At 37.3% G+C, this 25,774-nt stretch overlaps 1 protein-coding gene across 1 annotated transcript in view; it reads left to right on the top strand.

Annotated features, from left to right (window-relative positions):
- Nucleotides 1-25,774, top strand: part of ASAP1 (ArfGAP with SH3 domain, ankyrin repeat and PH domain 1) — a gene marked incomplete at its 5' end in the record, with an annotated part of 116,190 nt that overhangs the window by 69,835 nt on the left and 20,581 nt on the right. The window contains 10 exons of the mRNA XM_082295421.1: nucleotides 443-491; nucleotides 6,179-6,342; nucleotides 7,902-8,035; nucleotides 9,113-9,204; nucleotides 9,747-9,933; nucleotides 12,349-12,434; nucleotides 15,254-15,369; nucleotides 17,499-17,566; nucleotides 20,038-20,145; nucleotides 21,505-21,733. Of these exons, the coding sequence (XP_082151547.1) occupies nucleotides 443-491; nucleotides 6,179-6,342; nucleotides 7,902-8,035; nucleotides 9,113-9,204; nucleotides 9,747-9,933; nucleotides 12,349-12,434; nucleotides 15,254-15,369; nucleotides 17,499-17,566; nucleotides 20,038-20,145; nucleotides 21,505-21,733 (1,233 nt within the window). The remainder of the gene's footprint in view (nucleotides 1-442; nucleotides 492-6,178; nucleotides 6,343-7,901; nucleotides 8,036-9,112; nucleotides 9,205-9,746; nucleotides 9,934-12,348; nucleotides 12,435-15,253; nucleotides 15,370-17,498; nucleotides 17,567-20,037; nucleotides 20,146-21,504; nucleotides 21,734-25,774) is intronic.

The following is a 25,774-nucleotide window of genomic DNA, read 5'->3' as shown; positions in this document are numbered from 1 at the left end:
GTCTAGGAAACCTTTGATTGTGGCAGCTAATAGCTACTTCATGTCTCATCTGTTGGTTAGTAAAAAGAATTTTCTTGGCTCAACTGAAAGGAAAAATTATATAAAAGGAATAAATTAATTTTGCCCTCTTCTCCTAATTATGTTTCAGTTTTGACTTCTGAAAGGGTAAAATTTGATCCATATGTTTATTTTTCTGTAATATTTCAAAACTTAAGACTTTTGAAATACCTACAACTGGTATGCATCAAAATTTAGAGTTTCATCTTCCTTTTTTCATTTTTTTTGGAATTGTTATCCATAGCTATGAATAAAGGATTAATGATGCCTTTTAAGAGAAATTGCTCTTGAAGGCTTTAGCTGCCAAATAAGTTTTAGTACCAAATATGTAGACACATTAAGTTTTTTCATGTGCCAAATGAAAAGATGTATTTCTTTATTTCAGATAACAGAACATACCACTTTCAAGCAGAAGATGAACAGGAATACGTAGCGTAAGAATGTTTACATTTTTTCAAGTTTATTTTGCCAATAGAGATGTATAAAATCACACATAACAGCAGAAATCATTTTCTCAGCTGATGCATAAGTAGTGCTTATCGTCTCTTTTTTCTGCTGTTATGAATCTGTAAATGTAAATTATTTTGTGTCACGCTACAGAGCTCTTTTAAAACCTAGTTATGTTAAAAACAAAACTAAACCAAACCAAACTAACCAAAACCCCATTTAGATTGTGTATCCTGCCAGTACATGGTTTGTGTGAAGTGCTTGGTATGAAATTGTAGATCAGATTATTAAGATTCAAATGAAATATTTTAAAATTCTTCTCAAATCTTCTGTGTTAACCCTGTTCTGCAGTTACTTCTTTTCCTCTTGATCCTACCTTTTCCTTGAAATAAAAGATAATGAATAGATAAAAGATTTCCATATGACACGTAGAATATATGTACAGGCAGTACGTTTTTTCTTCTGTAGGCGTAGAAATAAACAGCAAAGCACATTTGTGTACTTCAGAATACAGGAACTTATTTCATTAATGCATGTTTCCAACCAGATTATTTCCAATAAAACAGTCTTTCTTCCTGCTGCATCAGACTATTTCCTGAGAACCATGTACCTCTGTTTTTTCCTCCTTTGTCACCAGACATGTGTTGTGCATGTTGTCTAATGCTCAACACCTGACAGTTCAAGGAAAAAAGTTACTTCTGAAGAGGACAGCAAAGGCTTCCTCATTCTTTCCTTAAATATCCACGTTCTAGTGGAAGACTGTGTTGCTCCATGTGTATTTTAAAAGTACAGGGAATGTTTGTAGGGTGTTTCACTTGTTTGGTAGTGATGGGTGGCAGTGGCATTGACAGCTCAACCTTGGGACTCATGGGTAAAATAAAAGGGCTGAAGAATTCTTTGTTGTGCAGCTATTTCCTTCTGGTCTTCCACAGCTTTATGTTGGTTCTTAGAGTGCAAAGCTGACTTGCTAGTCATGATTACTGCATTCATCCTGGAACTTAATTATTCCAGTAATTTTCTTAGCCGAGAAGAAAATACTGTTGTTTCTGATGAGTCATAAGTTTTTGGTACTCTGCCATAAATTAATTTTTACTGTGTTAGTTGGTTTAAAAGGTGAAGTGCTTTGTTTGGGGTTTTTTGTTTTAACACACGAGCAAAGTAGGGAAGAATGATTAGCAATAACCTTCTTCTGAGAGGCAGATCAGTAAATTTAGTTTAGCAGGCTGCCTGTTGGACTGTTTTGAAATTCCAGGCTGGTTTTATTTCCCATTAGAAGCACTGAAGTTTTGTTTATCACTCTAAAGTCAAGTGGCCAAGGAAATTACTTGCATTGGAATAAAGAATCCTAGAATATCTTAAGTTGGAAGGGACCCATAAGGATCATTGAGTCCAGCTCCCTGCTCCTCCCAGGACTACCTACAAGTAAATCATGTGACTGAGAGCATTGGCCAGATGCTCCTTGAACACTAACAGGGTTGATGTCCTGACCATTTCCCCAGGGAGCCTGTTCCAGCGACCAACCACCCTTTCAGTGAAGAACCTTTTCCTGGTGTCCCATCTGAACTTCCCCTGATGCAGCTCCCTTGCTTTTCCACATGTCCTGATGTAGATCACCAGAGAGAGGAGTTCAGCACCTCCCGTTCTGCTGCCCCCCTTGAATGGGTGTAAATGTGCTGATGAGCAACTGCAATACAGCTAAACATTCTGTTTTTCTTGTGCAGCCACTGAGTGGACGCTAAAAGCTTTACTCTCTAAAGTATCATGGGAACAGCATCCCTTGGATTTCCAGCCTTAGTGATTTAAGGGTGTTCTGCAGGAACTACTTGATGTAACTCCTCAATTAGAGTTGTCATCCTCTTGTTTCAATTTCCTCCTGACTGGTATAGGTGTGCCTCTCTCTTTTTCCTTTCCTCTTGTGTTTTGTCCACACAGTTTTAGTGCTGCCTCTGTTCTGTCCTTTTTACTTTGTGGAACAAGGGAAAAATAAATGTGTAAATAGATTTTCAAATCAGCTTCCTTACAGACTCACATCTAAATAGAGACAAAAGAAAGATGCATCTTTTTATTCTAGTTTTACTGACCTTGCATACATTTTCCTAGTGATCATTTTACACTGCTTCCATAAATAGCTCCTCAAACTGCATAATATTAATAATAATAATTTCTAAAAGGAGATTTAAAAAAAAAAAACATACATACAAAGCACTGTAGCCTACATTCTGTTACAGGTTTGTTACCGCTTCACCTCAAACATTTCCTTCAGGCCAGTGCCTTTCTTCATTTTTATCCAGGCAGCTGTTTGTTGGCCTTTAATTACTGATTGACAGTCCTTAAGTTCTCAGTGGATTATTAGTTTCTCTAGTACACAAAGTACAGTGTGTAGGGGGAAGTGGGGTGTGGGTAGTGTGTTTCTGTATGTGCATGTAAATATATATTTATGTGTAGATTGTAAGAAAAGTAACCTGATTTTTTTAACATATGCAATAGTAGTTGCTTTCTGGTTTTTATAATTGTGGATAGGACTAAACATACTCTGGTGATGAGCTTTGGGTTCTTTTCTACCCTCTTTTTAAAGATCAAGAGCATATCTTTACCTGCAGGAAATGCCTGGATTATAAACAAACCTAGATTTAGAAAGTTTTCTATGGAGAAACAGACATCTAACTTCAGTCTAATTTTTAGCAACAGTCCTCAGATGTTTTTCACCTTGCAAAGACTGAGTTGAAGGCATTGATACTATCTGATGCTTCTTCCATACAAAACAAGTTATATCTCAATATTTGAAAAACGTTATGCTATTCTTGTTCTGATTGTGCATTTACCTGGAAACAACAATAGTGGTTGCAATAGCGATTGTCAGAAGAGACAGACAAATTTTTTCTGCAAAATGAAAAAAACCCCAACTATTAGACTAGTTCTTATTCTTGGGGGAGGGTTTTTTATCAACTTGGAAATACTGAAGAAAAATAAGAGAAACCTGAGTGACGGTTTGTTCCATGCAAGGTTAATGAACTCCTTCCGTTTCCTGGTGGAAATGGAAAAACCTATGATGCCAGATTTTTGTTTAGCCTTGTTTCTTCAAAACTTCAAAGCTGAATCTCCAGCAAACAAAATGCCTTAAAGCATGATAAGAAATTGCTTATTCAGAAATTGATATTCAGAAAAACAAGTTTAAGAGATGATTGGACCACCTGTTTATTGTATTTGGTAGAATAGTATCATAGACTTGATTAGGTTGGAAAAGACCTTTAATATCGAGTCCAACCATTTATCAAACACTGCCAAGCCCACAATTAAACCATGTCCCCAAGTGCCTCATCCACACATCTTTTAAAGCCCTCCAGGGATGGTGGCCCAACCACTTCTCTGGGCAGCTTGTTCCAGTGCTTAAAAACCCATTTTGTGAATTTTTTTTTTTTTCCTAATATCCAATCTAAGCCTCTGCTGGCACAGCTTGAGGCCATTTCCATTTGTCCTAAAACAAGAAGACAAAGCAATTCTGTAAGACTTCATTAATCTTTAAATTAATTGAAAGAACACCACGAAGTATTTGTTACCAGAAGGTTTTTGACTATTCATTTGGCACTGGCAGTATTGTGAAATAAAGCAAATACGTGGGGTTTTTTTAATAAAGGAAGAATAAGAAAGACTAGTACAGATTAGAAAAAGAGAAGAAGAGCAGTTAGAAGGAGTTTTATAAACTATTTACATTTAATTAACATACCATATTTACTGACTTAATTGTTTATTTTTGAGTATGCAGCCTACTAGGAAGGCCTGGTGACCAGATGGGCACTTCTTGATAAACAGCACCAGTCATTCAGAGCATGTCTGTCCTTGTGCTTGTGCTTGTCAGGGAAGAGCTGCCACTGTGGTGCCTCTTGCTCTGACTCAAGGGTGACCCCGTGACAGTCTTGGATAGAGGGTTCCTTCTACCTGGGCAAACACAACCAAAGTAATGATTGCTCTGACAGTTTAGATGCTCGTAATAAGGAAATCTGTATCGAACTAACAGCTGGCTCAGTTGTGTTGTGTTTGTTTTATTGCATCTAATAATTTTTTAATTGTTACTGCTTAGTTGAGTTTTATTCAAGTTCTGCCTTTTTAACAAACTAATCAAATTGTAAAGCTGAAAGAAATTGTCAACAAATGTCAGGATAAATGTTGTTTGTCTGAGCTAAATTATTATTTTACTCTGTGTATTTAACCAAACATTGATATAATATTAGAAACAAGACACCACTGCCTTTTTTTTTTTTTAATAACATTGAATTTGATCATTAAAATTGCAGAAGAATGCCCTCTAGTGTGGGTTCATCTCATGTAATGAGAAAGGTTCATGTACCTTTATTGTTTTCAGCATGTAAACTATGGAGCAAATTTGTGCTCAAGACTTTCCGTTTCTCTTTTATTTGAAGGTTGATTTTTCAAAATTTTTAAATCATTTTAAGCACAAGTTCCTAGATTATATTCTGCACAAAAAAGTTTTAAAAACGTACATGCATGAAGTATATAATGTAGACTGACCATATGTTAATTCAGGCTCTGAGTCTAAGACTACACACATAAATTTCTCTCTGAAATCCTTTAAAGCTAATCTTTTCATTGTTATTTCAATGAGAAGTTATGAATTTCAATCTGAAGTTCTCTTAGTTTGTTTAGATGACCATAACCATTTCTGCATATTTCAGAAGACTGATGGTTGCAGACAATCTGAACATTGTAAACATGAAGTACCTTGAGGACGTGGCCAATTTAAAATATTTCTGCATAAAAAAAAATAAAAATTATTTGCAGTAGATCTAAAATCATCTAAAATCACTGTACCTGGGAGGATTTCTTTTTAACTTGCTCTTTTTCTAAATTAGAACACTGAATCTGCAATGTTCTTGTCCTTAATGGAACTGCTTTCCCCTCTTTACTTCTACATGTAGCACAGCAGCTACTGAAAATGTGTTTTGTTTGATTTTAATGAAAACATTATTGTGTAAACAACAACTTGCAGAGTGATTGGGAGGGAAGGCAATAGTGCCTGAGATACAATTAAAGAGTCTTGATTTGTTGCACTCAACTGTTGCTCCTAAAATTTTATGTTGGCTGTTGGTAATATTACTCTCCTGTCATCCTTCTCTTCCTTAGCCCCTTGGTTGCCATGGAAATTCTCATTAATTTGGGTGTTACAGTCTGACTCTGATTAGTGCACAGAGACCTGCATTTTAAAAGGCAATGAGACATCAACACATTCACCAGGGTTCTTGCTGTTTCCTCCGTGAAGAGAAAGATGCACACTGGAGAAAGTAGGGGGTATCATTTTCTCCAGGATAGACTTCAGGAAGATTTTGGGCACATTTTAAAGCAGTTAAATTTACAGGAGATTAATTGCCCCCTTTGTCTTCCACAACTTCTGCTTATTTGAGAAACCTGAGAACTGACTTTAAAGCTGCTCACCAAAGGGATGTTAGAATTAAGACTGTTTGTCTCTTCTCATTCTCACTTACCTTTTCTCAAATCTTTCCCTTTTGTCTCTCACTGTTCCCCCTCTTCAGTCTCTCCCACAATACAGTCCTTCCCTGTAGTCCCACTAATATTTTGTTCCTGGCAAGATTTCTACAGTTTGTAGATTAACTTGTATTTGCAAATGCAGATCTTCATTAAGGTCTTTATCTTGTGCTAGATGGATATCAGTATTGACTAACAGCAAAGAAGAAGCATTAAATATGGCATTCCGTGGAGAGCAGAGCACAGGTGAAAACAGTTTAGAGGATCTGACAAAAGCCATTATTGATGACATACAGAGATTACCCGGAAATGAAGTCTGTTGTGATTGTGGCTCACCAGGTATCTCCATTTGTTCATGTCATCAACTTCTTGTTGGGAGCAAAGTAATTTCTTTAAAGAAGTGTTTGTAGAGTGCAAACTAATTTTCTAAGTGATGTTTCTCAGTCTTCAACCTGTTTTTAAAAGAACAAATATGACTTTCCTACATTAGTTCTGTTTAATTCACTAAAATATTTTTGTGTGTTGTCTGTGCTTACTTCCAGCAGTTCAAGCCCCTCTGGAGTTTGAACTGTTCTTGTTGCACTGTGTCTAGATGCTTGTTGCACTTGAATGGAAGTTGCTTGGCATCACTGATCCTGTGCATGCTACTAAGTAGAAGTGAGTAATATTTAGACAATGATTGTGGAAAAATTGACCTGGCCAGGATCTTACTCTGAGGCTTTATCTTGGCATGAGACTACGGGAATTGCACTATCAGAAGTATTCAGAGGTGGAAAAAGTAGTCTTGTGCAAAGAATGAGACCCAGAGTTGAAATCCTATCACATAATATCTTCAGAAGTACAGAGTTACAGGTCAGTTATGCGTCACTCAGAGCTTGAGAAGGGGCAGCTGGTCACAGTACACTGAGCTGGTGTGGGAGCTGTGGGAGCTGGCAGCTGCTGCAGCTTTCTCATCTAAAGAGACACTTCAAGAAGGTGATGCTCATTTGGAACTGAGTAGATCGTGTTTATCTTGCAGATGCTTGCTGATGCCGAACTGATCCAAATTTGAAATAGCTAGAGAAAATTACAACCTGGGATATAATTATGTCAAATCCTGGAACTGGTTCATTCAATTATTTCATTATGTAAAGCTATAGAAACTTCAGATTACAGTTCTCATTCATCTTTTAATTTGTAGTAAAGTTTTAAGCTTCACCTCTGTACTCCAGCTTGCTGCTTTAAATCTCTTGGCTTAATGCTTCAGCAGTTACTATTTAATGTCAAGGAAAAGATTAATTTGAAGACATGTATGTGCACAAAGTATGTCTGGAGCTTTTTCTTTTCCTTAAAAACTGGTCATGCTTCTTATGTAGCATTCAATAGTATAAAGTCTATTCTAATATTACATGCAGATCTCCTCCATGACAGCATTTTTAATTTTTTTTTTCCTGGACTAGCCAACACTCCTCAAATTTTTTACAGCATGCTGCTGTTTTACATACTGAAAAGTGCTATGATTAATCTTTTATGAAGGACTATTTAAAGTTTAAGAAGTAAATTTTAAAACTTCAGAGGTTGTTGAATTTAGGAGATCTGTTACTTTTAAAAACAGGAAGTAATTTGTACAGGAAACAAATCCTAAATGAATCGAAATACATTAATTCAGTATGAATTAGTAAGTCCAAATTCAGTGCCTTTAGGACCATTATTAAATCTCAAAAGCTTCATTCCATTGGTAGCGATTTTTGTGGTAGTGGTTAAATTTGCACTTGAGTTTGGAGAAAAGTATGGAATATTCTTAGTTTATTTCCATTCTTTGAAACATTAAATAAGGAATCATTTCAGAATACATTTCTTACCACGATTGAAAATCTTTCTTGGACTTTGATTAAATGCTTTGTTTTTCAATTCTACAGATCCAACATGGCTATCAACTAATTTGGGCATTTTAACCTGCATTGAGTGTTCTGGAATACACAGAGAAATGGGTGTCCATATTTCTCGAATCCAGTCTTTGGAATTAGACAAATTAGGAACGTCTGAACTCTTGGTAAGTTTCTTTAATTTATATTGAGGTTTTTTTAGTCAAATGTTGACCTATATGTAGGAAGCACTGAAATATACAATTTACTGTTAATCTTTTTCAAGGAACGTGTTTTTGCAGAATTCCTCATTCATATTTCGGTAGATATTTTACAGGTGCATAGTTATATATTATTACATATTATTGATGCTCTTGTCACTTCTCATTTCATGTCCTTAGGTGTCGCAGAATGAGTATTAACATCCATTGTAATTTATTTGTGCCATCAGAACTTTGGCTCTCAGTAGATGATCTTAATCCCAAAATCAGGGCGGTCTAAAAGCTCATGCAATTTGAAACATGAAGCTAATTTGACTTGGCAAAGGAGAATGACTGTTGCTAATTCTGAAAGAAAAATGTTGGAGGAATCTTAATTTGATGAATGAAATCATGTGATGTTGAAGTTATGAAAGGAATCTGATGTGAGACTACCAAAAAAAAAAAAAAGAAAAAAACCAAAGGAAAAATATAAACAAATAAAAAAGAAACTGTTGCAGAATTTTTATCTCCCTAGCTGTGTTTGGCCTGAAAGAAGACACTTGTTACAGAAATTTTATATGGGAAAATTGAGAGAAGATGTAAGGCAGATCTGGATTTGGGTATAGGTTCAACATTACCACTTGCTCTCTTCTAGAAATACTGAGTTACTTTGAAAAGTTACTATTAATTTAAATCAAATTTTACTATGCCTGATCTTCAGTGGGTCTGAGCTTCTTTCCCAAAGCAGCTTCCTCATCAGTGTCCCAGCACCATTTCAGTGTTCATGCTGCTGGTTCCTCATTCCAGTTTTGTGTTGGAGGCAGATTGTCTTGAAATGCAAATAATTCTGTGACTGTGAAGTCTATTGTACAAGTTATGACATAACAGAATTTAATTTTTTTTAATTGCTCTGTATTTACATGTAATCATTATGCTTTAACTTTGCAGTCCTGTGTGTTCCATCTTTTATTAATAGTGTGGAAAATGCACATTAATAGTCCAGTTTTTAGGTTGCTGCTAAACCCCAAAAGTCCTCACCTTCATTTATTCTTTTTCTTATTGCAGCTGGCCAAGAATGTAGGAAATACTAGTTTTAATGATATTATGGAAGGGAATTTACCTAGTCCTTCACCTAAACCCAGTCCATCAAGTGATATGTAAGTTTTGAACCGTTAAACTCTGAAGTTTACTGTGGAATATATCTGTGATGTAAAGTGTCTTAAACACTAACCAAGCCAGGGGAAGATTAGGATAGCAGAAGGGTTTTACTCCCACTGCAGAGCTTCATAGAAGTTCAGTCTCCAGTCATATAGCCACATTTCAGCTACCTCAGTTTCTCTGTGTATAAAACTCTTAGTCTGGGTTTCAATTTGATTGTTTGGATTGTTTTGAGTTTTGTAGTAAACCCTCAGATGATAAACATAGTGGACTAAATGGCAGTAGCTCCGCTTTTGCTTTGATCTTAGGCCCCAGTCAGAGTAATTTTTATATAGAAGACAGGATAAAACTGACAATGTTCCAAATTTTGGGCTTGTTTGCAAGAAAGATGTGCAGTGTAGCAATAAATAACACACATTTTATCAGATAATTTCCTTCTTCCCTCCTCAGCTTCCAAGTTAGACAAGGTGATTTTAAATTATAATCATTGACCCATTTTTCTAAAAATTTCTAAAGCAAGCTCTATTTTCACACCTCACAGGACTGCACGTAAAGAATTTATCACTGCTAAATATGTAGATCATAAGTTCTCTAGGAAGACTTGTGCATCTGCAGCAGCTAAACTGAGTGAATTACTTGAGGCTGTCAAATCCAGGGATTTACTTGCACTAATTCAAGTCTATGCAGAGGGGGTAGAGCTAATGGAGCCACTGTTGGAGCCTGGACAGGTAAGCTTATCAGGTAAACAATGATTATTTTAAATCATATATGTTTGTAAAATGCCCAGGATCTGGGGCTGCTACTTTAGATGATAAAACAAGAGAAATAACATGAAAATGGTGGGGTTTTTCTTCCTTTCCTTATCGTGGCATCCTTATGGAGAGGGAAAAGAATACTTTATCTTTTGTCATCAATTGGTCTAAAGGAGTGTGAAATGTACTAGTGATATCATACACTGTTTTGGTGCAACTATAATGTGTTTAAAAGCACCTGTCCTGCAGTGTGCCTTCTTTAGAAAAAGTCCCAGAGAAGGGGGACTTGGCTTGATAGCCCAGGGTCACCTGATAGCACATACAGTTTCATACCTGCTTTTAAAAAAGTGGCTGAAGAAACACATTATTGATTGTCTGCAAGTCTCTGTTTATTGTAGATGAGGAAAGAATAAATCTTATGACTTCACAGCTTCTGGTGAGACATTTACAGAAGTAAATCAACCAGGAAGATTCTTTTGTGTGTGTGTGTGTGTGTATCTGTTCTATCAAGTTTTGAGTACTTGATCTTCCTTCTGAAATCAGTAACAGTTTTTGGAAAAATTGGTCCAGGTTGACCTTAATTATCCATGGGCACTTGTTAATCACAAGCAAAGTAACCAGTTTTTATAGATAATCAATGCCATGTAACCACTTGCTCAGCAAAGTTTTCTCCCATCACTTTTAAACCCAACCTGGAGAAATGTCAGAGAATATTTTCAACAAGTTGTGTGAAAATAGCTAAGTTGGCAAAGGACACAGTGCCTGTCCGTGTTCAGTGAAAGGGATAAGTTCAGTATAGTCTCAGCACTTGAGCTATCACACAGTGCTTATCATGGAAACACATCACAAATTCTCTGACTGCAAGGTCAGCTTTCTGTGTTTGTCATCCACAGCAGTTACAACAGAATTAGCTCCTCAGTCTTCCCAGCTATTACAGGCAGTGATATCTAGAAAGGTATGAGCACCAATTGAAATGTAGTTTGGACATTTATAGAAGCATTCTCCTCTGTAAATTCTCTGATGTTTAATTTTATAATATCTTTTAAATTAGGACTTTAAGTATATATACTGTAATATGCTTTTTAAAATGTTCTTTATGATCAATAGGAATTAATGAAATCTAAATTTAGATTAACTTCTCGTGCAACTTTTAAATGGCATTAAAGAGCATTTCTATTTCTATTTCAATACATTAATGCATATGATATGTATAGAAAATAAAGTATGATTCAATTCAAGCTCAACAAGGAGGAAACCCTATATATGGAGGAAACACCCCATGCACCAAATATATTCTGGGAACCACCCAGCTCTGCCTAAAGAGACCTAGGGGTCCTGATGAACACCAAGGTGAAAGTGAGCCAGCAGTGTGCCCTTGTGGCAGAGGTGGCCAGTGGTATTCCAGGCAGCATGGAAGCATTGCCAGCACATGAAGGGCAGTGATCCTCCCCTGCACTCAGCACTGTGAGGCCACAGCTGCAGTGCTGTGCCCAGCTCTGGGCTCCCCATAACAAGAGAGATGTGGACATACTGGAGAGAACACAGTGAAGGGCTACAAACGTGCCTGAGTCTGGAGCACCTGGAAAGGCTGAGAGATCTGGGATTGTTCAGCTGGGGGAAGGCTCGGGGGGATCTCATCATTGTATGGAAATACCTGCAGGGAGGGTGGAAAGAAGATGGAGCCCAACGGTGCCCAGTAATGGGACCAGAGGCAGTGGCAGAGGATGGGAGCACAGGAGGTGCCCTCTGAAGATCAAAAACCTTTTTGTTTTGTGAGAATGACCAAACACTGGCACAGGTTGTCCATGGATATGGAGTCTCTGTCCTTGGAGATATTCTAAAGCTGTCTGGACGTGGTCCTGGGCAATTGGGCCTTGATGGCCCTGCTTGGGCAGGGAGGTTGAACTAGATAACCTTCACAGGTCCTGTCCAACTTCAACTGTTCTTCAAGTCTGAAAGAGATTTAATGTATGTGGGACTGTGATTTTTGTGATGCTGTTTTTGTAGGAAATAATGTTGGGACTTTGCTTGGTGCTCACCAGGCTGTCATAAAGCAACAAGTACTGCAAACTTACCCAGTATTCCTTGACAGGATCCCTTTCAGTTACTGGTAGCTAAAATGGTTAAAGACTCCTCAGGATTGTTCCATCCAACTGGGAAAAGTGAAAACTTGGTTTGGGAAAGCTGAGATCTCAGAAAGTGTGATGCTATTTCCTTTGAAGCACATGGTGTCTTTTAGAGATAAAAAAAGACAATAATTATTTTCATCATAATTTCCTAATATTTTTCTTTTGAAAGACTTGTAAAGAGTGAATGACGTGTGTCATAGATCTGATATACAAGCTTTTTAGAAATAAGACAGAAATCTAACTTCTGTTTACATGTGTTTAGGAGCCAGGTGAAACAGCACTTCATTTAGCAGTCCGGACTGCTGACCAAACTTCTCTCCATCTGGTTGACTTCCTCGTACAAAACTGGTATGGATTGCTAACTTTTCATTAAATTTTACATGAAAAATGTGGATGTTCAGAGCTATCCTGGCAGTGCCTTGGACAGCATTTGCTCATCACTTATAACCTTTCTCCTTAGACATATTTCAAAAAAGAATAGTTTAGTACCTTTGAGTTGACCTTTGTGCTCCTGAGGAGTAGAGAGAGGGAAAAATCTGCAGATTAAAAACACTGAAAGCAGTTACATAAAAATAAGATGAAAGGAAAAACTCTGTAGTGCACAAGTGGCATTGATTTAGAGCACATAACAATATGAAGCAATGCAAACAAATAGGTACAGGAGGGATGGCAAGTAAATGTGCCAAATACAGGACCACATGCAAAGGAATTGTAAGAGTAGAATACAAGGATCTTTCTCAGAAAATTGTGAACAGATGCTGGATTGACTTTGAAAGAAGTGTTCCAATAGCTAATAAATTGTATTAAAGCTATTGAAGAGCGTAAACGTCTGTAGTGGTTTGGTCCAAAATACTCATTACTGTTTATCTGCTGTGAGATAAGAATTAGGAGAAATGCAAAGCAGGCACCAAACTTGAAAGAATATAAAGAAGTTTATTAACAGACCTAAAAGAAGGAAAAGAAAAAAAAAAATTATACCACCTTCAGAACTCTCCTCCTCCCCCCACCTTCCTCCCTTCTCCCACTGACAATGTGAAAAAATAACCCTTAAGATGTTCAGTCTGTTTACCACTTCCATAATAACCTTGTTTAGTCCATTTAGAAAGAGAAGTCTCTTCTTGCTCATGCTATGAAAACATTATCACAACGAGACAGCCGCCCACTTCCAAATATTGTTCAGTCCATTTAGGAAGAGGAGTCTCTCTGCCTGCGTGTGAGTCCCTTCCCCCGACTTGCAGCTTTTCCCGCAACTGCTTTCGAGGGTCCACTCTTGAAGTTTTTTGGGGTACAATTTTAAGGTTGAGCCATTCAGAAACAAAAACAGAGGCCCTTCTCCTTCCCTGGGAGCAAAGGGTCTTCATCATCTTCATCGTTAAGACTATCTCTGGGAGCATCTCTAGGAACTGAGGTTTTCTCCTTTCCCGTTTGGAGCAAAAGTCCTCATCTGGTTCATCTCTCCCTGTCCAAACTTCTCATGAAATTACAGCTGCGTCAGCATCTGCCTATCTCAGCGCAGGTGCTTTTGCTTACGAGTTGAACACTCCACCCCCCATATCTTCATGAAATTACAACAGGATACTCTGATATATCATAGCTTCACAACAGAATTTCAGCTTTAAGCATCTCCTCTCTCTCTTCCCTCAGGTTTTCAGCTCTTCACAGCAGTACAAGGGTTAATCTCACCTCGGCCTTGCAGCTTTGCAGCTGGAATGTTGAATTTTTCTTATCGAAGTGGAGAGGGGGGAGAGCCGAGCCGCTCCGGCTGCCCACGGCAAGGCAGTGGGGGGGTTCCATGGCTGGAACAGGTCCATGGCTCCAGGATGGCCGTGGCCTGGCCTGGCCTGGCCCAAGCAGGGCCTGGCTGAGCCCGCTGGCCCCCACACGGGGCCCGCAGCCACCTGTGCCAGCGCCGGAAACGAGAGAGAGCTTGGGGGGGAGTTTGTCTATTCTTAAATGTGGATCACAGAGGTGGTCACAACTTTAAGTGGCTTAGAGAATTGTCCATATTCAAAGTGGCCAGCTGATAGGTTCTAAGGTCCCAGAGGAAACTGTAAGCACCCCTTAGCAAGGACATCCCTTCCGGGACTATGCTTGCTAACCTATGACAACGTCTTAATTAGTAATTTTCAGCATCTAGTTTATTGGCTGAGTTGTTCTTTTTTGTCAAGGAGTGTGTTCATAGAAGTAAAAAACCTTCATGAAAAGTGTGAGTGCTGAGTAGAGGAGAGTGTTATTAAATTTAAAAAAAATAACCTACTAATATATTCAAGCTGTTTGAGATCATAATTTGAAAAATGCTTAGAAGCCCGAAGTATTATTTTGAGTATTATTAAAGGATTTTTTATTTTGGATGATTATTTGGAATTATTTTGTTTAGTTCTGAAGCTTCATAGTTTCTTCAGACAGCTATAATCTTGTATGTGTTTCTGTCTGCTTTGTGGTTTTTTGTGTCAGTCTCAAGTTTAAGAGCATCTTTGCAACCCTGTATGCTCTTTCTGTCCAATATGGGTAACACTGGGAAAAGTGTTCATCTCCTGAGCTTTGTTTTTCTGGTTTATGAAAATACTTTCTTGATCCCAAAATGTCAGAAACAGTTTTTGAGAAACCTGGGTTTAGAACTTGAAAACTGAAGGAAGGGCAGTTTTTAAAAAGCCCCTTTGCACAGCTGGTCTTTCCCTAACTTGGTGTGTTGTCCTTAAATTCCCTCTTACAGTTCTTTTGTTCGTTCTCACAGCCACCCTCTTGATAGTTCCTTGACTGCATGGGACTTATTAACCTCTTTTAATTGTATCAGAATTATTTTTCAGATATTTCTGTTGAGCTAATGTAGCATGTTTGCAAAAAGAATTCCAGTAAAGTAGCAGGTGGGAAACAACTGGCATGACCTTAGAGAGATCTAGGTTTGAGTCTCTGAGTTTCACTTCTTTAGTTTTTTGAATGCACATCTGTAGATTCTCAGTCCTTCTAAATCACAACTCAGGTATTTCCAGTGTCCTTGGAACAATTCTTAATAGACTTTGAAAGTAATGTTTAATTTAAAAATATTTTTTCTCCTACTTCATATTTGTCCAGTAAAGTTATTATGCATTTATTATTTATAGGTATGCTGGATCTGGAATGAATAGCACAGCTACTACACTTTTCTTGATTATTTGTTCTTTTTTTAGTGGAAACCTGGACAAACAAACAGCATTGGGTAATACAGTTCTACACTACTGCAGTATATATAATAAGCCTGAGTGTTTGAAATTGCTTTTGAGGGGGAAGCCAACTATTGATGTAGGTAAGTACATTATCTAAAACCAGGAAATATAGATTTCCTAAAATTTCTTTCCATTATTTTAGCCACTTCTTTTTATTTCTCTGTGGTAAGTAAACCTGCAATATAAAACCGTGTTAGAAAGATGAAGAACTTGTCAACAAGAAGCCTAAAGGAAACATTCAGTTAAGACAGTTTAAACTGCCTGGAATTTAGGTTTATTGTTTAATCTAGAACTCGTATGTTATAATGCTTCAAATCTTTAATTCCACTCTTAGATACGTGGGCTTTATGTACACAGCACTTAATTCTTCTGTTGATATTAATGGCAGCTGGTGCTGTGGTTTCACCCTGCACATCCCAGCCAACACTGCCACTGATTAGGGAGGGGAGACCATCTAGAAAACAAGAATTACCCTAACTGTGAGCAAACAGAGATTCTATTTTCAACTAAACTTTTGGTAAGCCGTTATGAAAAATCAACTGATACAGGTACAGCAAATGTTACAGCTATCTTACACATATAGGTGGTAAAGAGAAGCAGAAAGACAGCTGAGAAAGCTGATCACATGTTTCATGAGTTAGGAAGGTATCCCATGAATCCAGCTTGTTAGACCCAAGAGTTAAGTGTGATCAGCATGTCTTTACATTCAGTCATTTAATGGTATAGAAGGTTTTTTTAACAGCTGATGCAAACTGGAGGGTATGAAATTTTATTGCTTCCTTTTTCTTTATCACCATCACTTTCCTCCACTGCCTGGTAAAGAACTTTTGTATAAACTGAAGTTCACAGTTTAGTTGCAGAAGTCACTGGTTTCCTTTGCCTTTTTATAAACCCTTAGAATATGTTCCAATATTATCATAAGTGAGAGAATTTAATGTGACGTTTTTTAGCAGTTATAGTGGGAAAGCTATCTAAAAAAGTTAAGCAAATTTTATTGGTCCTTTCATTGAACTCTCTCATAGGTAGATGCCAGAGGAGCGTTCACACCTTTTTGGTGTCTTGTTTTTTGAGATTATTCTGTGGGAGAGAGGGAACAAAAAGTGTTATTTTTGTTGTTTTGTCAAGTGATCTCATATAGGAGCTGTATAGTCTTTAGACCTTGAAACATCAGGTGTATACTTAAAAGTTGAAAGTTTGGAATTTATGTAGTCCTTAAGGTATCTGGGTGTTCACTTAAGAAGTACTGTGTTTTCATACCTTTTCATATTCAACCATCTCAGATAGATCTTTCCATAGGGAAATCCTTCTTCTAGGGATCTGAATTCTTTCAAAGTCATAGGCCTTTCTAGAGGACTGCTTTGCATTTTCTAGGATTGCTGACAGGCTTTCTCTATGTAATATTTCACACAGACATTTATGCTTATAGATCTCAGTTTGATCGTTTTCAGTTCCTGATCACAGAAATGCTTTACAATCTGGTTGTGCTGCAGAGCATTCTCTGTTCCATCTCCATGGCATTTACTGATGTACTGTGAGAGTACATTTTACATAGGTTTTATCCACATCAAGTGTGTTGTTTATTGAGACTTGCTATTGAGCATCTAGGAAGGGTTCCATTAGATTCTGTGCCAGAAGACTTTCCAGAGGGCTCAGATACTGCCTTCTTTCTGATCAGGTGTGTAGACCATTTTATAGCTTTGATAAAGACAAAGCTAGAAAGTTTTAAATTCATTCTTGTTCAAATGTCTTCAAATTACGGCTTCAAGCCTCTACATATTAATCAAAGTAAAATCTGTTTGGATCACCATTCACCTTTTTTTTTTTTTTTTTTTAAAGTCTTAGGTTAGGGTGGGGTTTTTTTGAGATATCTTACCCTGCCTGCTTGTTTCTCCTGCTTATTCATGTAAGAGTTTTATGGGCAAAGGTGTAGAGTGGAGATTGAAATTACTGATTTTCTTTATATTTTCTGCTGGGATGGTTTGGAGGGATTTGGGAACTGTCCCAGCAGATGCTGCTGTTCAGAAGGAAGCTGATGATACATGAAATGCTTGAGCACTTGGAGTGGAATCGTAAAGAGCTGCAGCCGCTATAGAATAAAGATGGTTTTGATCACTTTTAGAAGTTACTGTGCCACAAGTAGTGAAATTTAATAAAATGCTTCTTAAGACATCTCAAAGAATCGCTCTTTTCTGTATTGTTAATTTTGTAGTAAACCAAGCTGGAGAGACGGCTCTGGACACAGCAAAAAGAGTGAAAGCTGTGCAGTGTGAGGAACTGGTAAGAACTGAGCCTGAGGGCAAAGGCAGGGGGGAATGTTTACTTCTTTAAAAATGTGATCTACTTAATATATCACTACCATTGTATCTCACATGTGGTATTGCTGCCAGCTGGCTGTGTGCTGGGCTGAAAGCCCTACCGCAGGTGACTATTTTCTTACCTAAAACATAGCAGTAATTTTCTTTGTAACAGTTTAAGAAAAAGATCTTTCTTCTAGTGGCAGTACTAGTTATTTTAATGAGAGTATTTGAAGACCTTAAGTACTGGAGGATCAGATGTATCAATAAATACATCATTCAAGGAGATTTGGGCTTCATCACCTCAAAAGTTCCTCTTAGAGGCTTTTATATCAGGAGTCTAAGCAACCCCTGTACTATTAAAGCTGTCAAGACCTTTGGCTTTTTTCAGATTATTTAATGGGACAGATAGTTCAGAGATGGTGAAGTCTTTTTATGAGGAGAATTGAAACAACTTAGAATTACCCTCCTCAAAGGAGAAAGAAGCTAAAGTGTAATGTCTGAAAGTTGGTATATCAAAAGATGTAGAACACCAGCTTCTGTGGGACTTTGTCCCTCTACTGAATATGATCAAAGCAAAAACCTCCTGGAATTTTGAGAATGTATGAGGTATGTTAACAGACACCACTCAAAAAGATTATTGGTGTTCAAGGAATAAAGGTGTCAAGGATTTTCCCAGGTACTCCTCTGAAGCATTTAGCCAGGAAAAAGGATTCTACATCAGACCAACAAGCTTGTTTGTTCTTGACCCTCTAAGGTGCCACCAGCAGGCATTTAGTAAGCAAGTGAATTTACTTACTATCAAGGGACTAAAAAGTCTAACTACTGTGGCAGTTTCACAGTCAAGACAAAACCAGGAGAATTTACAAAACAGTAAACCACATTTTTTTACAGTTTGACACAGTTCAAAACAGTGTCACTTGCCACTTAATTCTGTTTCCTCCTTTTCCTCATTTTGATGATCTGAGGATCATCAAACTTTTGCTCTGCAGCTGGTAATTTTAATACCTTTCCTGTGACAACTGAAAGTTCTTGTCATGAATTAATTATTGAATAATCAAAAGAGCTTGTCCTTCACAAATTGAAGAAATTTTTCTGTGTTTCTGGGCATGCAAGTCAGCATTTTGCTATGGTTGATAAGGTGGGACTACTTCTCAGTTACTGCCATGTCTGCTGTGTAAGTAAGTGCTATTTCCAGTGGTTTGAGTCTTTCAGCTGGAAAACAAATTACCTGTGCAGCACACAATGGGGATGGATTGCTTTTAACTTTATAATATCTCTTTAATAAAGTGACATCTGCCATTAACATGGACCAACTGGCTGTGTTACAGAACAAACAGTCAAGTGGATGTTATCAGTGAACTTATCTAGCAGTTAATCGTTTAGTTATAGTAATCCAAATTCCATTAATACCTCACTGATTATTTCACTTCAGTCTTATAGAGCATTTATGCCTTTTCTCTTTTTTTTTTTTAATTTTTGAAGAGGAATATAATTTCTGCATTTTTTTCCAAAAGCAGCAATGAGTTAAAGTTAAGAGCGAAAAAGAAACATGAATGAGCGCATTGTTTGCCGTGGGCAATAAAAAAGTACAAGATAAATAACTAGGTGTTTGCATTATGATAGATGTACTAAACCCATTTCTGTTGCATAACTGGAGTCTTAACTGTTTAATTAAATTCAGTTTCAGCTCAAGTGGGTTCATGAATACTTACATAATAGATTGGAAATACTTTCTTTATTCCAAATTTTATTTCAGGAAGATGGGTAAAGGCGCCCCTGAATCAACTAGTATCAAGTAGACTACATTTCAAAGGATGTGAAGGAATAAATAATGATGGAAAACCTAGGCACTGGAAAGGAAAATTTATCTCCTCAGAATAACCATGAACTGCTCTATTAGTTTTTTTGCTGATCATTGAGGTAGTAGTTTTTCAAAGAATGTGAAATACACTATTTGGGCTGGCAAAGTCAAGGAATTTTGTGCTTAAGACATATTGGCCTCATCCAGTGACAGAGAGAGACAAAATATTTAAATAAAGAGTAAATATATTTTCATTTGTCTCAAGTACAGGGATGGTGATTTTGGAGGGGCAGCAGTTGTATGTACCAAAATTTATAAATAGGTTTACTTTTCCTTTTTGGAAAGGAGGGCTCCAGATCAACTCTGCTTTTGTGCGCGTACCTTCTCTTCATGTCATCTTTCCAAATGCTTGTCAAACATGGCAACTTCTGCCCATTTTGAGAAGATAATTCCTTTTGGCCTTTTAACTGGTTTTCTGTACCTCAAACAAATGGAGGATGTTTGTGTGATTGCCCTGAAATTGTTTTGTTCTTTTTTGAATCCAGAAAAGTTTTAAACTTTTAAATATTTCAATTTATTTCTTGCCACTAAAAAGAACTTAGCACCAAAAGAACAACAAGTACTTTAACAAGAATTTTTATTTCTTTCAGCTTTCTCAAGCCAAGGCAGGAAAGCTAAACCCACACGTCCATGTGGAGTATGAATGGAATCTTCGGCAGGATGAAATTGATGAAAGTGACGATGACTTGGATGATAAGGTGAGTGTGAATTACTGATACGGCTTTGCACAAAAACTGTTAACATCTCTGCTCCCTGGAAATAAATGGTAATTAGAGACCCACTGTTACAGTGGACAAACTACTTTAACCTTTCTTCTCTTACAGGTATTTTTGGGGAAAAAAACCCTAATTTTGAGGCCTGTGTTAAACACGGCCTAAGTGCTTTTTGAATATATTTTGTCAACCTAGTTATGGGCTGTTTCAGAAGTTTGACTTTGACAAGACATACAGCATAATATAAATCAGCAAATCTGGACTGCTTTGTCCTTTTATCTGCTTTAGATTTTTAGGCTGTTAAATTTTAGCTGGAGGAAGTCCAAAGCTTACATACTTAATTTTTTCTATAAATTAATTAAAAACCTAGTTGTTGAATAAATAACTCTATTTTTCATAAACCATGCTGTTCTATTTATTCTGTTTTTTTTTAAAAAAAGAAGTAATGGAAGGGCAAAACTTGAGGGCATAGAATAATTGCCATCCTAGAGCATGTGAAAAATTAGCCTCGGTGTCCTACTTTAGCAAGTCAGTTAATTACTGTGTGCTCTATTTCTGCAACAAATGCGAATACACCTCTTCTATTTCCTTTGAGTGCTGCAGAAAGAAATGTGGACAACTTCTCATTTTCTGTGACACTTGGGACTGAAAAATTCAGAAACCGAAGTAATTTGCATGTCCTCAAGGACAGTAGAGAACAAAATAACCATCTGTGTGAGGAGCCTCAGGAGGATGAGGGATGCTGTGCTGGAGATAATAACCTGAACCAGAGCTGCAGGGAAACAGATCGTGCTCCATGTGCACCCATTAACGTACAGCAGGCAAAAACTGATGTGTAAAATTTCTTCAAAGAGCAATTAGATGCGTCCAAAAAGAGCTGCATCACAGATTGTATTGCTAGTTCAGGGACCAAATAAATCTGATCTGTCAGAAGTGTTTGTTCATTTTTACTAGGCATCAGTGGGGTAATGATACTTGAGGATGATTGTCTAGTCTGAGTAACGTGCCGTATGCATGGGAAATTACTCTTATATTCCAAAATTTTCTAGGCTTTTATTGGTATTTTATTTAGTATGTTACTAGTGTGTATCTCCTGCTTTAAGATTAAATCTAATTTTGTGTTCGTGATGATCTGTTAATGCTAAAATCTTAATTTTCATTTAGAAGAGAGGACCTATCAGGTTGAATTGCTGAAAAAGGGAGGAATGAGGGCTTATTTGTCCAACAAAGAAAAAAACTAGGCTCATGTTCACTAAATTATGTTCTGGTATGTTATTTTCCAAACATACAAACTATAATTAGTGTTTAGACAGCTGTATCATATCTTTGTTTTTCTATTCACAGCCTAGTCCTATAAAAAAAGAAAGATCTCCAAGACCCCAAAGCTTTTGTCACTCTTCAAGCATTTCTCCCCAAGACAAACTGACTCATCCTTCATTTAGCACTCCCAGAGACAAGCAAAGACTCTCCTATGGAGCTTTTACCAACCAGATCTTTGCTTCTGTAAGCACAGACTCACCCACCTCTCCAACATCTGATGCTCCTCCTCTTCCTCCTAGAAATGCTGGCAAAGGTAAGTCTGTCTCCAAACTACACTTGCAACTGTTGCCCTTCCTTTAACCAGGGCCATTGCAATGTTTCAAGATGCAGCATGTTCTCCTTGTTGATGCAGTGGTGTGGTACAATGCATGTTCTAAACCTGGGGGGCACCTTCTAATAGACCCATTCATAACACTGAACATGAATGGGTGAGGAATAAACTAATACTCTGCTAAATGAAAGTTGGTTCATTTTATGAGACTTACAGCTGCAGTGGATCATGATGGTTTGACCTAGATATCTCTAACCTTCAAGTTTAGAGGATACATTTATGGAAAAAACTTTCTACTGTATTATAATATGTGCGGATCTACTTTTTAGGACAAAGAAACCCTTCATTCCTTTTTACATATTTAATTTAGAAATTGATAAATTGTGTTTTTACAGTAGACTTGTTAGAGAAATCTTTAGTTAGGATGAGGGTTACAGTATAGTTTAACACTTCAGCAATTATGCTGATGCTCCCTTTTGTTAGCACTACTATAACTTAATTTCTCAATTAGTAATTGACTTTCTTTAGCAAAAAAGCAGAGATGCTCTCACCAACAAGAGTGAGTAAAAGGGACGGGACAGTGTTGGCATCAAGTGTTTGCTTTTACATGGTTCAGATGCTGTGCTTAAGCACTACAGTTCCATCAGCCTTTGTCATGTACTGGCAACTTTCATATGGATTCCTTGGCTCTCTCTTTTAATCAGGTTTGTTTGCCTCTACAAGGCAAAGCAATTTTGCCAGGGTTTGCGTTTTTCACATGAGATTTTTTAATCTGTGTTTCACTGGGGACTCAGTTGTATTCCTTGTAATTTTACTGTGTCGATCTGCTCATTGGTATTGTAAGATTCTACTTTTTCCTTTCACTCTCCCATCCCCTTTACATGCTCTGTCTCAGTCTGCTATGGATTGTTCATTGCAAACACAATGTACTGGCTTAGATGTTCCTTCATGACCTAGGATAACTTCTTTTTTTGTCATAAAGTTGCAAGACTTGGAAATTAATCATGCATCCCATTTCCTGAAGAAGGTTAATGAGGTTGTATCTGATGTCTTTCTGTTCACACTGCTTAATATATTGTCATCTTTCAATAGATTTTAGTGAACTTTATTTCTTTGTCATTATATAGTGGAGATCTCGTACAGACTTACCTAGAAAACTGTCTTTTTCTCCAGGAAGTGGAATATTTATGTTCATGTTTCATTCTAAGTATGTATATTGGTTTCTGAAATGTTAGGCATTTTCCTAGGTGTTCCTGGAATTTCTTTGTTGTTCCAAGACCAAGGAATCAACACAACACCAAAGTTAATCGGAAAGAATTGAGGCACTGAGTTTTTATGTGTTGTCATGTCAGAGATTATGCAAGGAAATCTTTATTTATATTACAGTGAAATAATATTATCACAAAATTGCATTCCAGTGTAACATTAACTGCTTCATCAGAGTGGAAAATGCCAGATTCACAGAGTAAGTCAGAGAGAGGTTGGATGAAATTGCTGCTACATTAAAGTCACTATGCTTCTCTGCTTCAAACATGCTGAAATTCTACAGTCAGTGTATGATGCTGGAGTTTTGATGTATATCCATTCAACAGTATTGTGAAATCAGAAATCTCCATTGTATACATGCCTGTGTTACAGAAATAATTCAAGACTTTAAAGTTGGGGGGAAAGTGACAAATGCATAGGACAATTTATCAGTGTGGAAAGATTGCTGTAGGTGCATCATTTCAGATGCACTTATGGTTCATTTTAAACTGTGCTGCTCCTTGTTATTTCTCCCCTTCCAGCTCTCAGATTGTTTAAAAGAAGATGAATCAGAGACTCCCCACTTCCATAAGACACTGTTGACACATCTGAATTTTGAAACAATCAGAGTTAATTTTTTGTGTTGGAAAACATAAACCTGTAGACTTTATTGCCTCTTTTGGCATGAGTAGTAATACAATATATCCCTTAAATTGAAGTTTAAGACACAAGCTTTCTTATCAGATGGTGTGTTTTTGTTTAAAAAGTTTATTTTAATGTCTTATTTGTGTTTAAGATTATATGAAAACATAGTGTTACTTTTTTCACTAAGCTCCCTGAACAGCAAGAGTAAACAAAAGCATTGAAACCGTATTTAAATTTAAGATTTCCTTCTGTCCCCGAACATAATCTGATCTTTGTCCCTGTGCTGCTGTGAGGCCCTGGCAGATACCGTGGGCCCCTGCTAGGACATGGAGTCTGCAGGGAATGGATAGCAGGTGGACCTGCATTTTAGCAGGAGGCAGAGGATTTTTAAGTTTCATGGGTTTTCATCCTTTGGGACATGCAGATGAAACTGTCTTTCCAAAGCATGGGGTTTTTTTAACAAAACCCCCTCCCTGCAGCACTCTGTAAGCTGGTTTCATTGCCCAGAGAAGTTCCTGAGTAGCAAAGTTCTGTGGTGTTCCTGAGGGGCCACAGGAAGCCATCCACTGAACTTGTGCTGGGGAGAGGAGGTAAGTTTAAATCAATTTAAGGCACATCACTCTTGCTCATGGCTTTCAGTGGACATGCTGGCTAAAAATAATTTTAAAGGTACAATAGTTGGAGGAGGTGATATGGGGATGTTTAAGTTTCTCCATACATCATTATAACTCATGTCCAGATTTTCCAGTTTGATAACTTTTCAAAATATTCCTAAAAATGCTGGAACCTTCATGTATTTTATTTTACCCCACAGTGTCTCATTTGTGGATACATCTTACTTGCTGCTATCTCTGCTGCAGATTTAGTTGATCCTAACAGAATGAAAAGTACAGGATGAGTGCAGTGGCTGCCTGAGCCAACCACTCTGTGCCTTTTTCAATCGTTTATCTAAGCTTATTCAGGTTCAACTTACTTGTGCTGTCTGTCAAATCTTTAGCTTGTAACATTCTGAAAATCATCTTTGTTTTTGCTCTTTCCAGCATTATGGCTCCAGACATCTAGCAGGTCTTCTGCCTATTGTTTTACAAAAAGCTTTCAAAAAAAAAGAATCAATATTTAAGTAGTTGCATGACTTGCCACAGTAGCTAAATAAAATTTTGCACAACCTTCATTGAAAATCCAGTGTGTGGGTAATGTTGCTAACTAGTTTTAGAGGAGTGTTAGGCAACCTAAGTCAGGTTTTCTTCACTTTGGCTGAAAGCTAATTGATTTTTGCTGGTTCTGCCTGTTTATCCCAGATAAACATGAAGGTCAGGGATAAATTCTGTATCATGAAGTTAAGCTTGGATCTTCAATACCTACAAGTTTGAATATTTTACACTGTCTCAGCTCTAACATGAGGTACATAGACCCAAAGGCACTTGCTTTGTGGTTCCAGTCCACTGCTGCTGCAGTCACATCATCTGTCACATCATCTGCTCCTTCACTAGATCAGACTCAATTTCTAACCAAATTAGTTTATTTGAATTTACTAGTAACTTCTAGAAGTTGTCAGACTGCATTGCATACAGGATTAGGAATCTTCCTGAGTTCACTACGTTAGTTTGTGGATGTACCAACACTGCCCTTCAGCTTTGGTGGTTTTTCTGTGGCTGGTGGCCATGCCAAGGCACTGCCTGGATGGAAATCCTACAGGTCTCCATGTCTGGGTTGTTACACTAAACAAACCAAGCATATTTTACCTTATCTGATTGAAGAGTATTTTCATTCTCCTGGGGTTCAAGTTATCCTTTCATCACACTAACTCTTCTCTGTACCTTTGCTGTTTAAATCAGATTTCTGAAATACAACTGGCTGGAAGTGTCAGGACAGCAGTAAAATTTGCTCTTTCTACTGGAAATACCACATCAAAGAATCCTTTGGTCCTACTTATTTTTTTTTCCTGATTGTATCATACTGTGGCATAGCAGGCATTATACAGTCTCTGCTACCATTTGCAGCTGAAGTCCCTGATTTATAGCACAAATGTATTTATTCTCATTTCCATTACCTCAGCCTTTGAGGTCATCCTGTTTCTTCTGAATGCTTTCAGGATTCTATACTTCTCTTGCATGTACTTGGAGACTTTTTTTA

This window comes from Coloeus monedula (genome assembly GCF_965178545.1).
Source record: "Coloeus monedula genome assembly, chromosome: 1".
In the NCBI taxonomy this organism is placed as follows: domain Eukaryota; kingdom Metazoa; phylum Chordata; class Aves; order Passeriformes; family Corvidae; genus Coloeus; species Coloeus monedula.
This window is presented reverse-complemented; position numbering and strand designations above follow the sequence as displayed.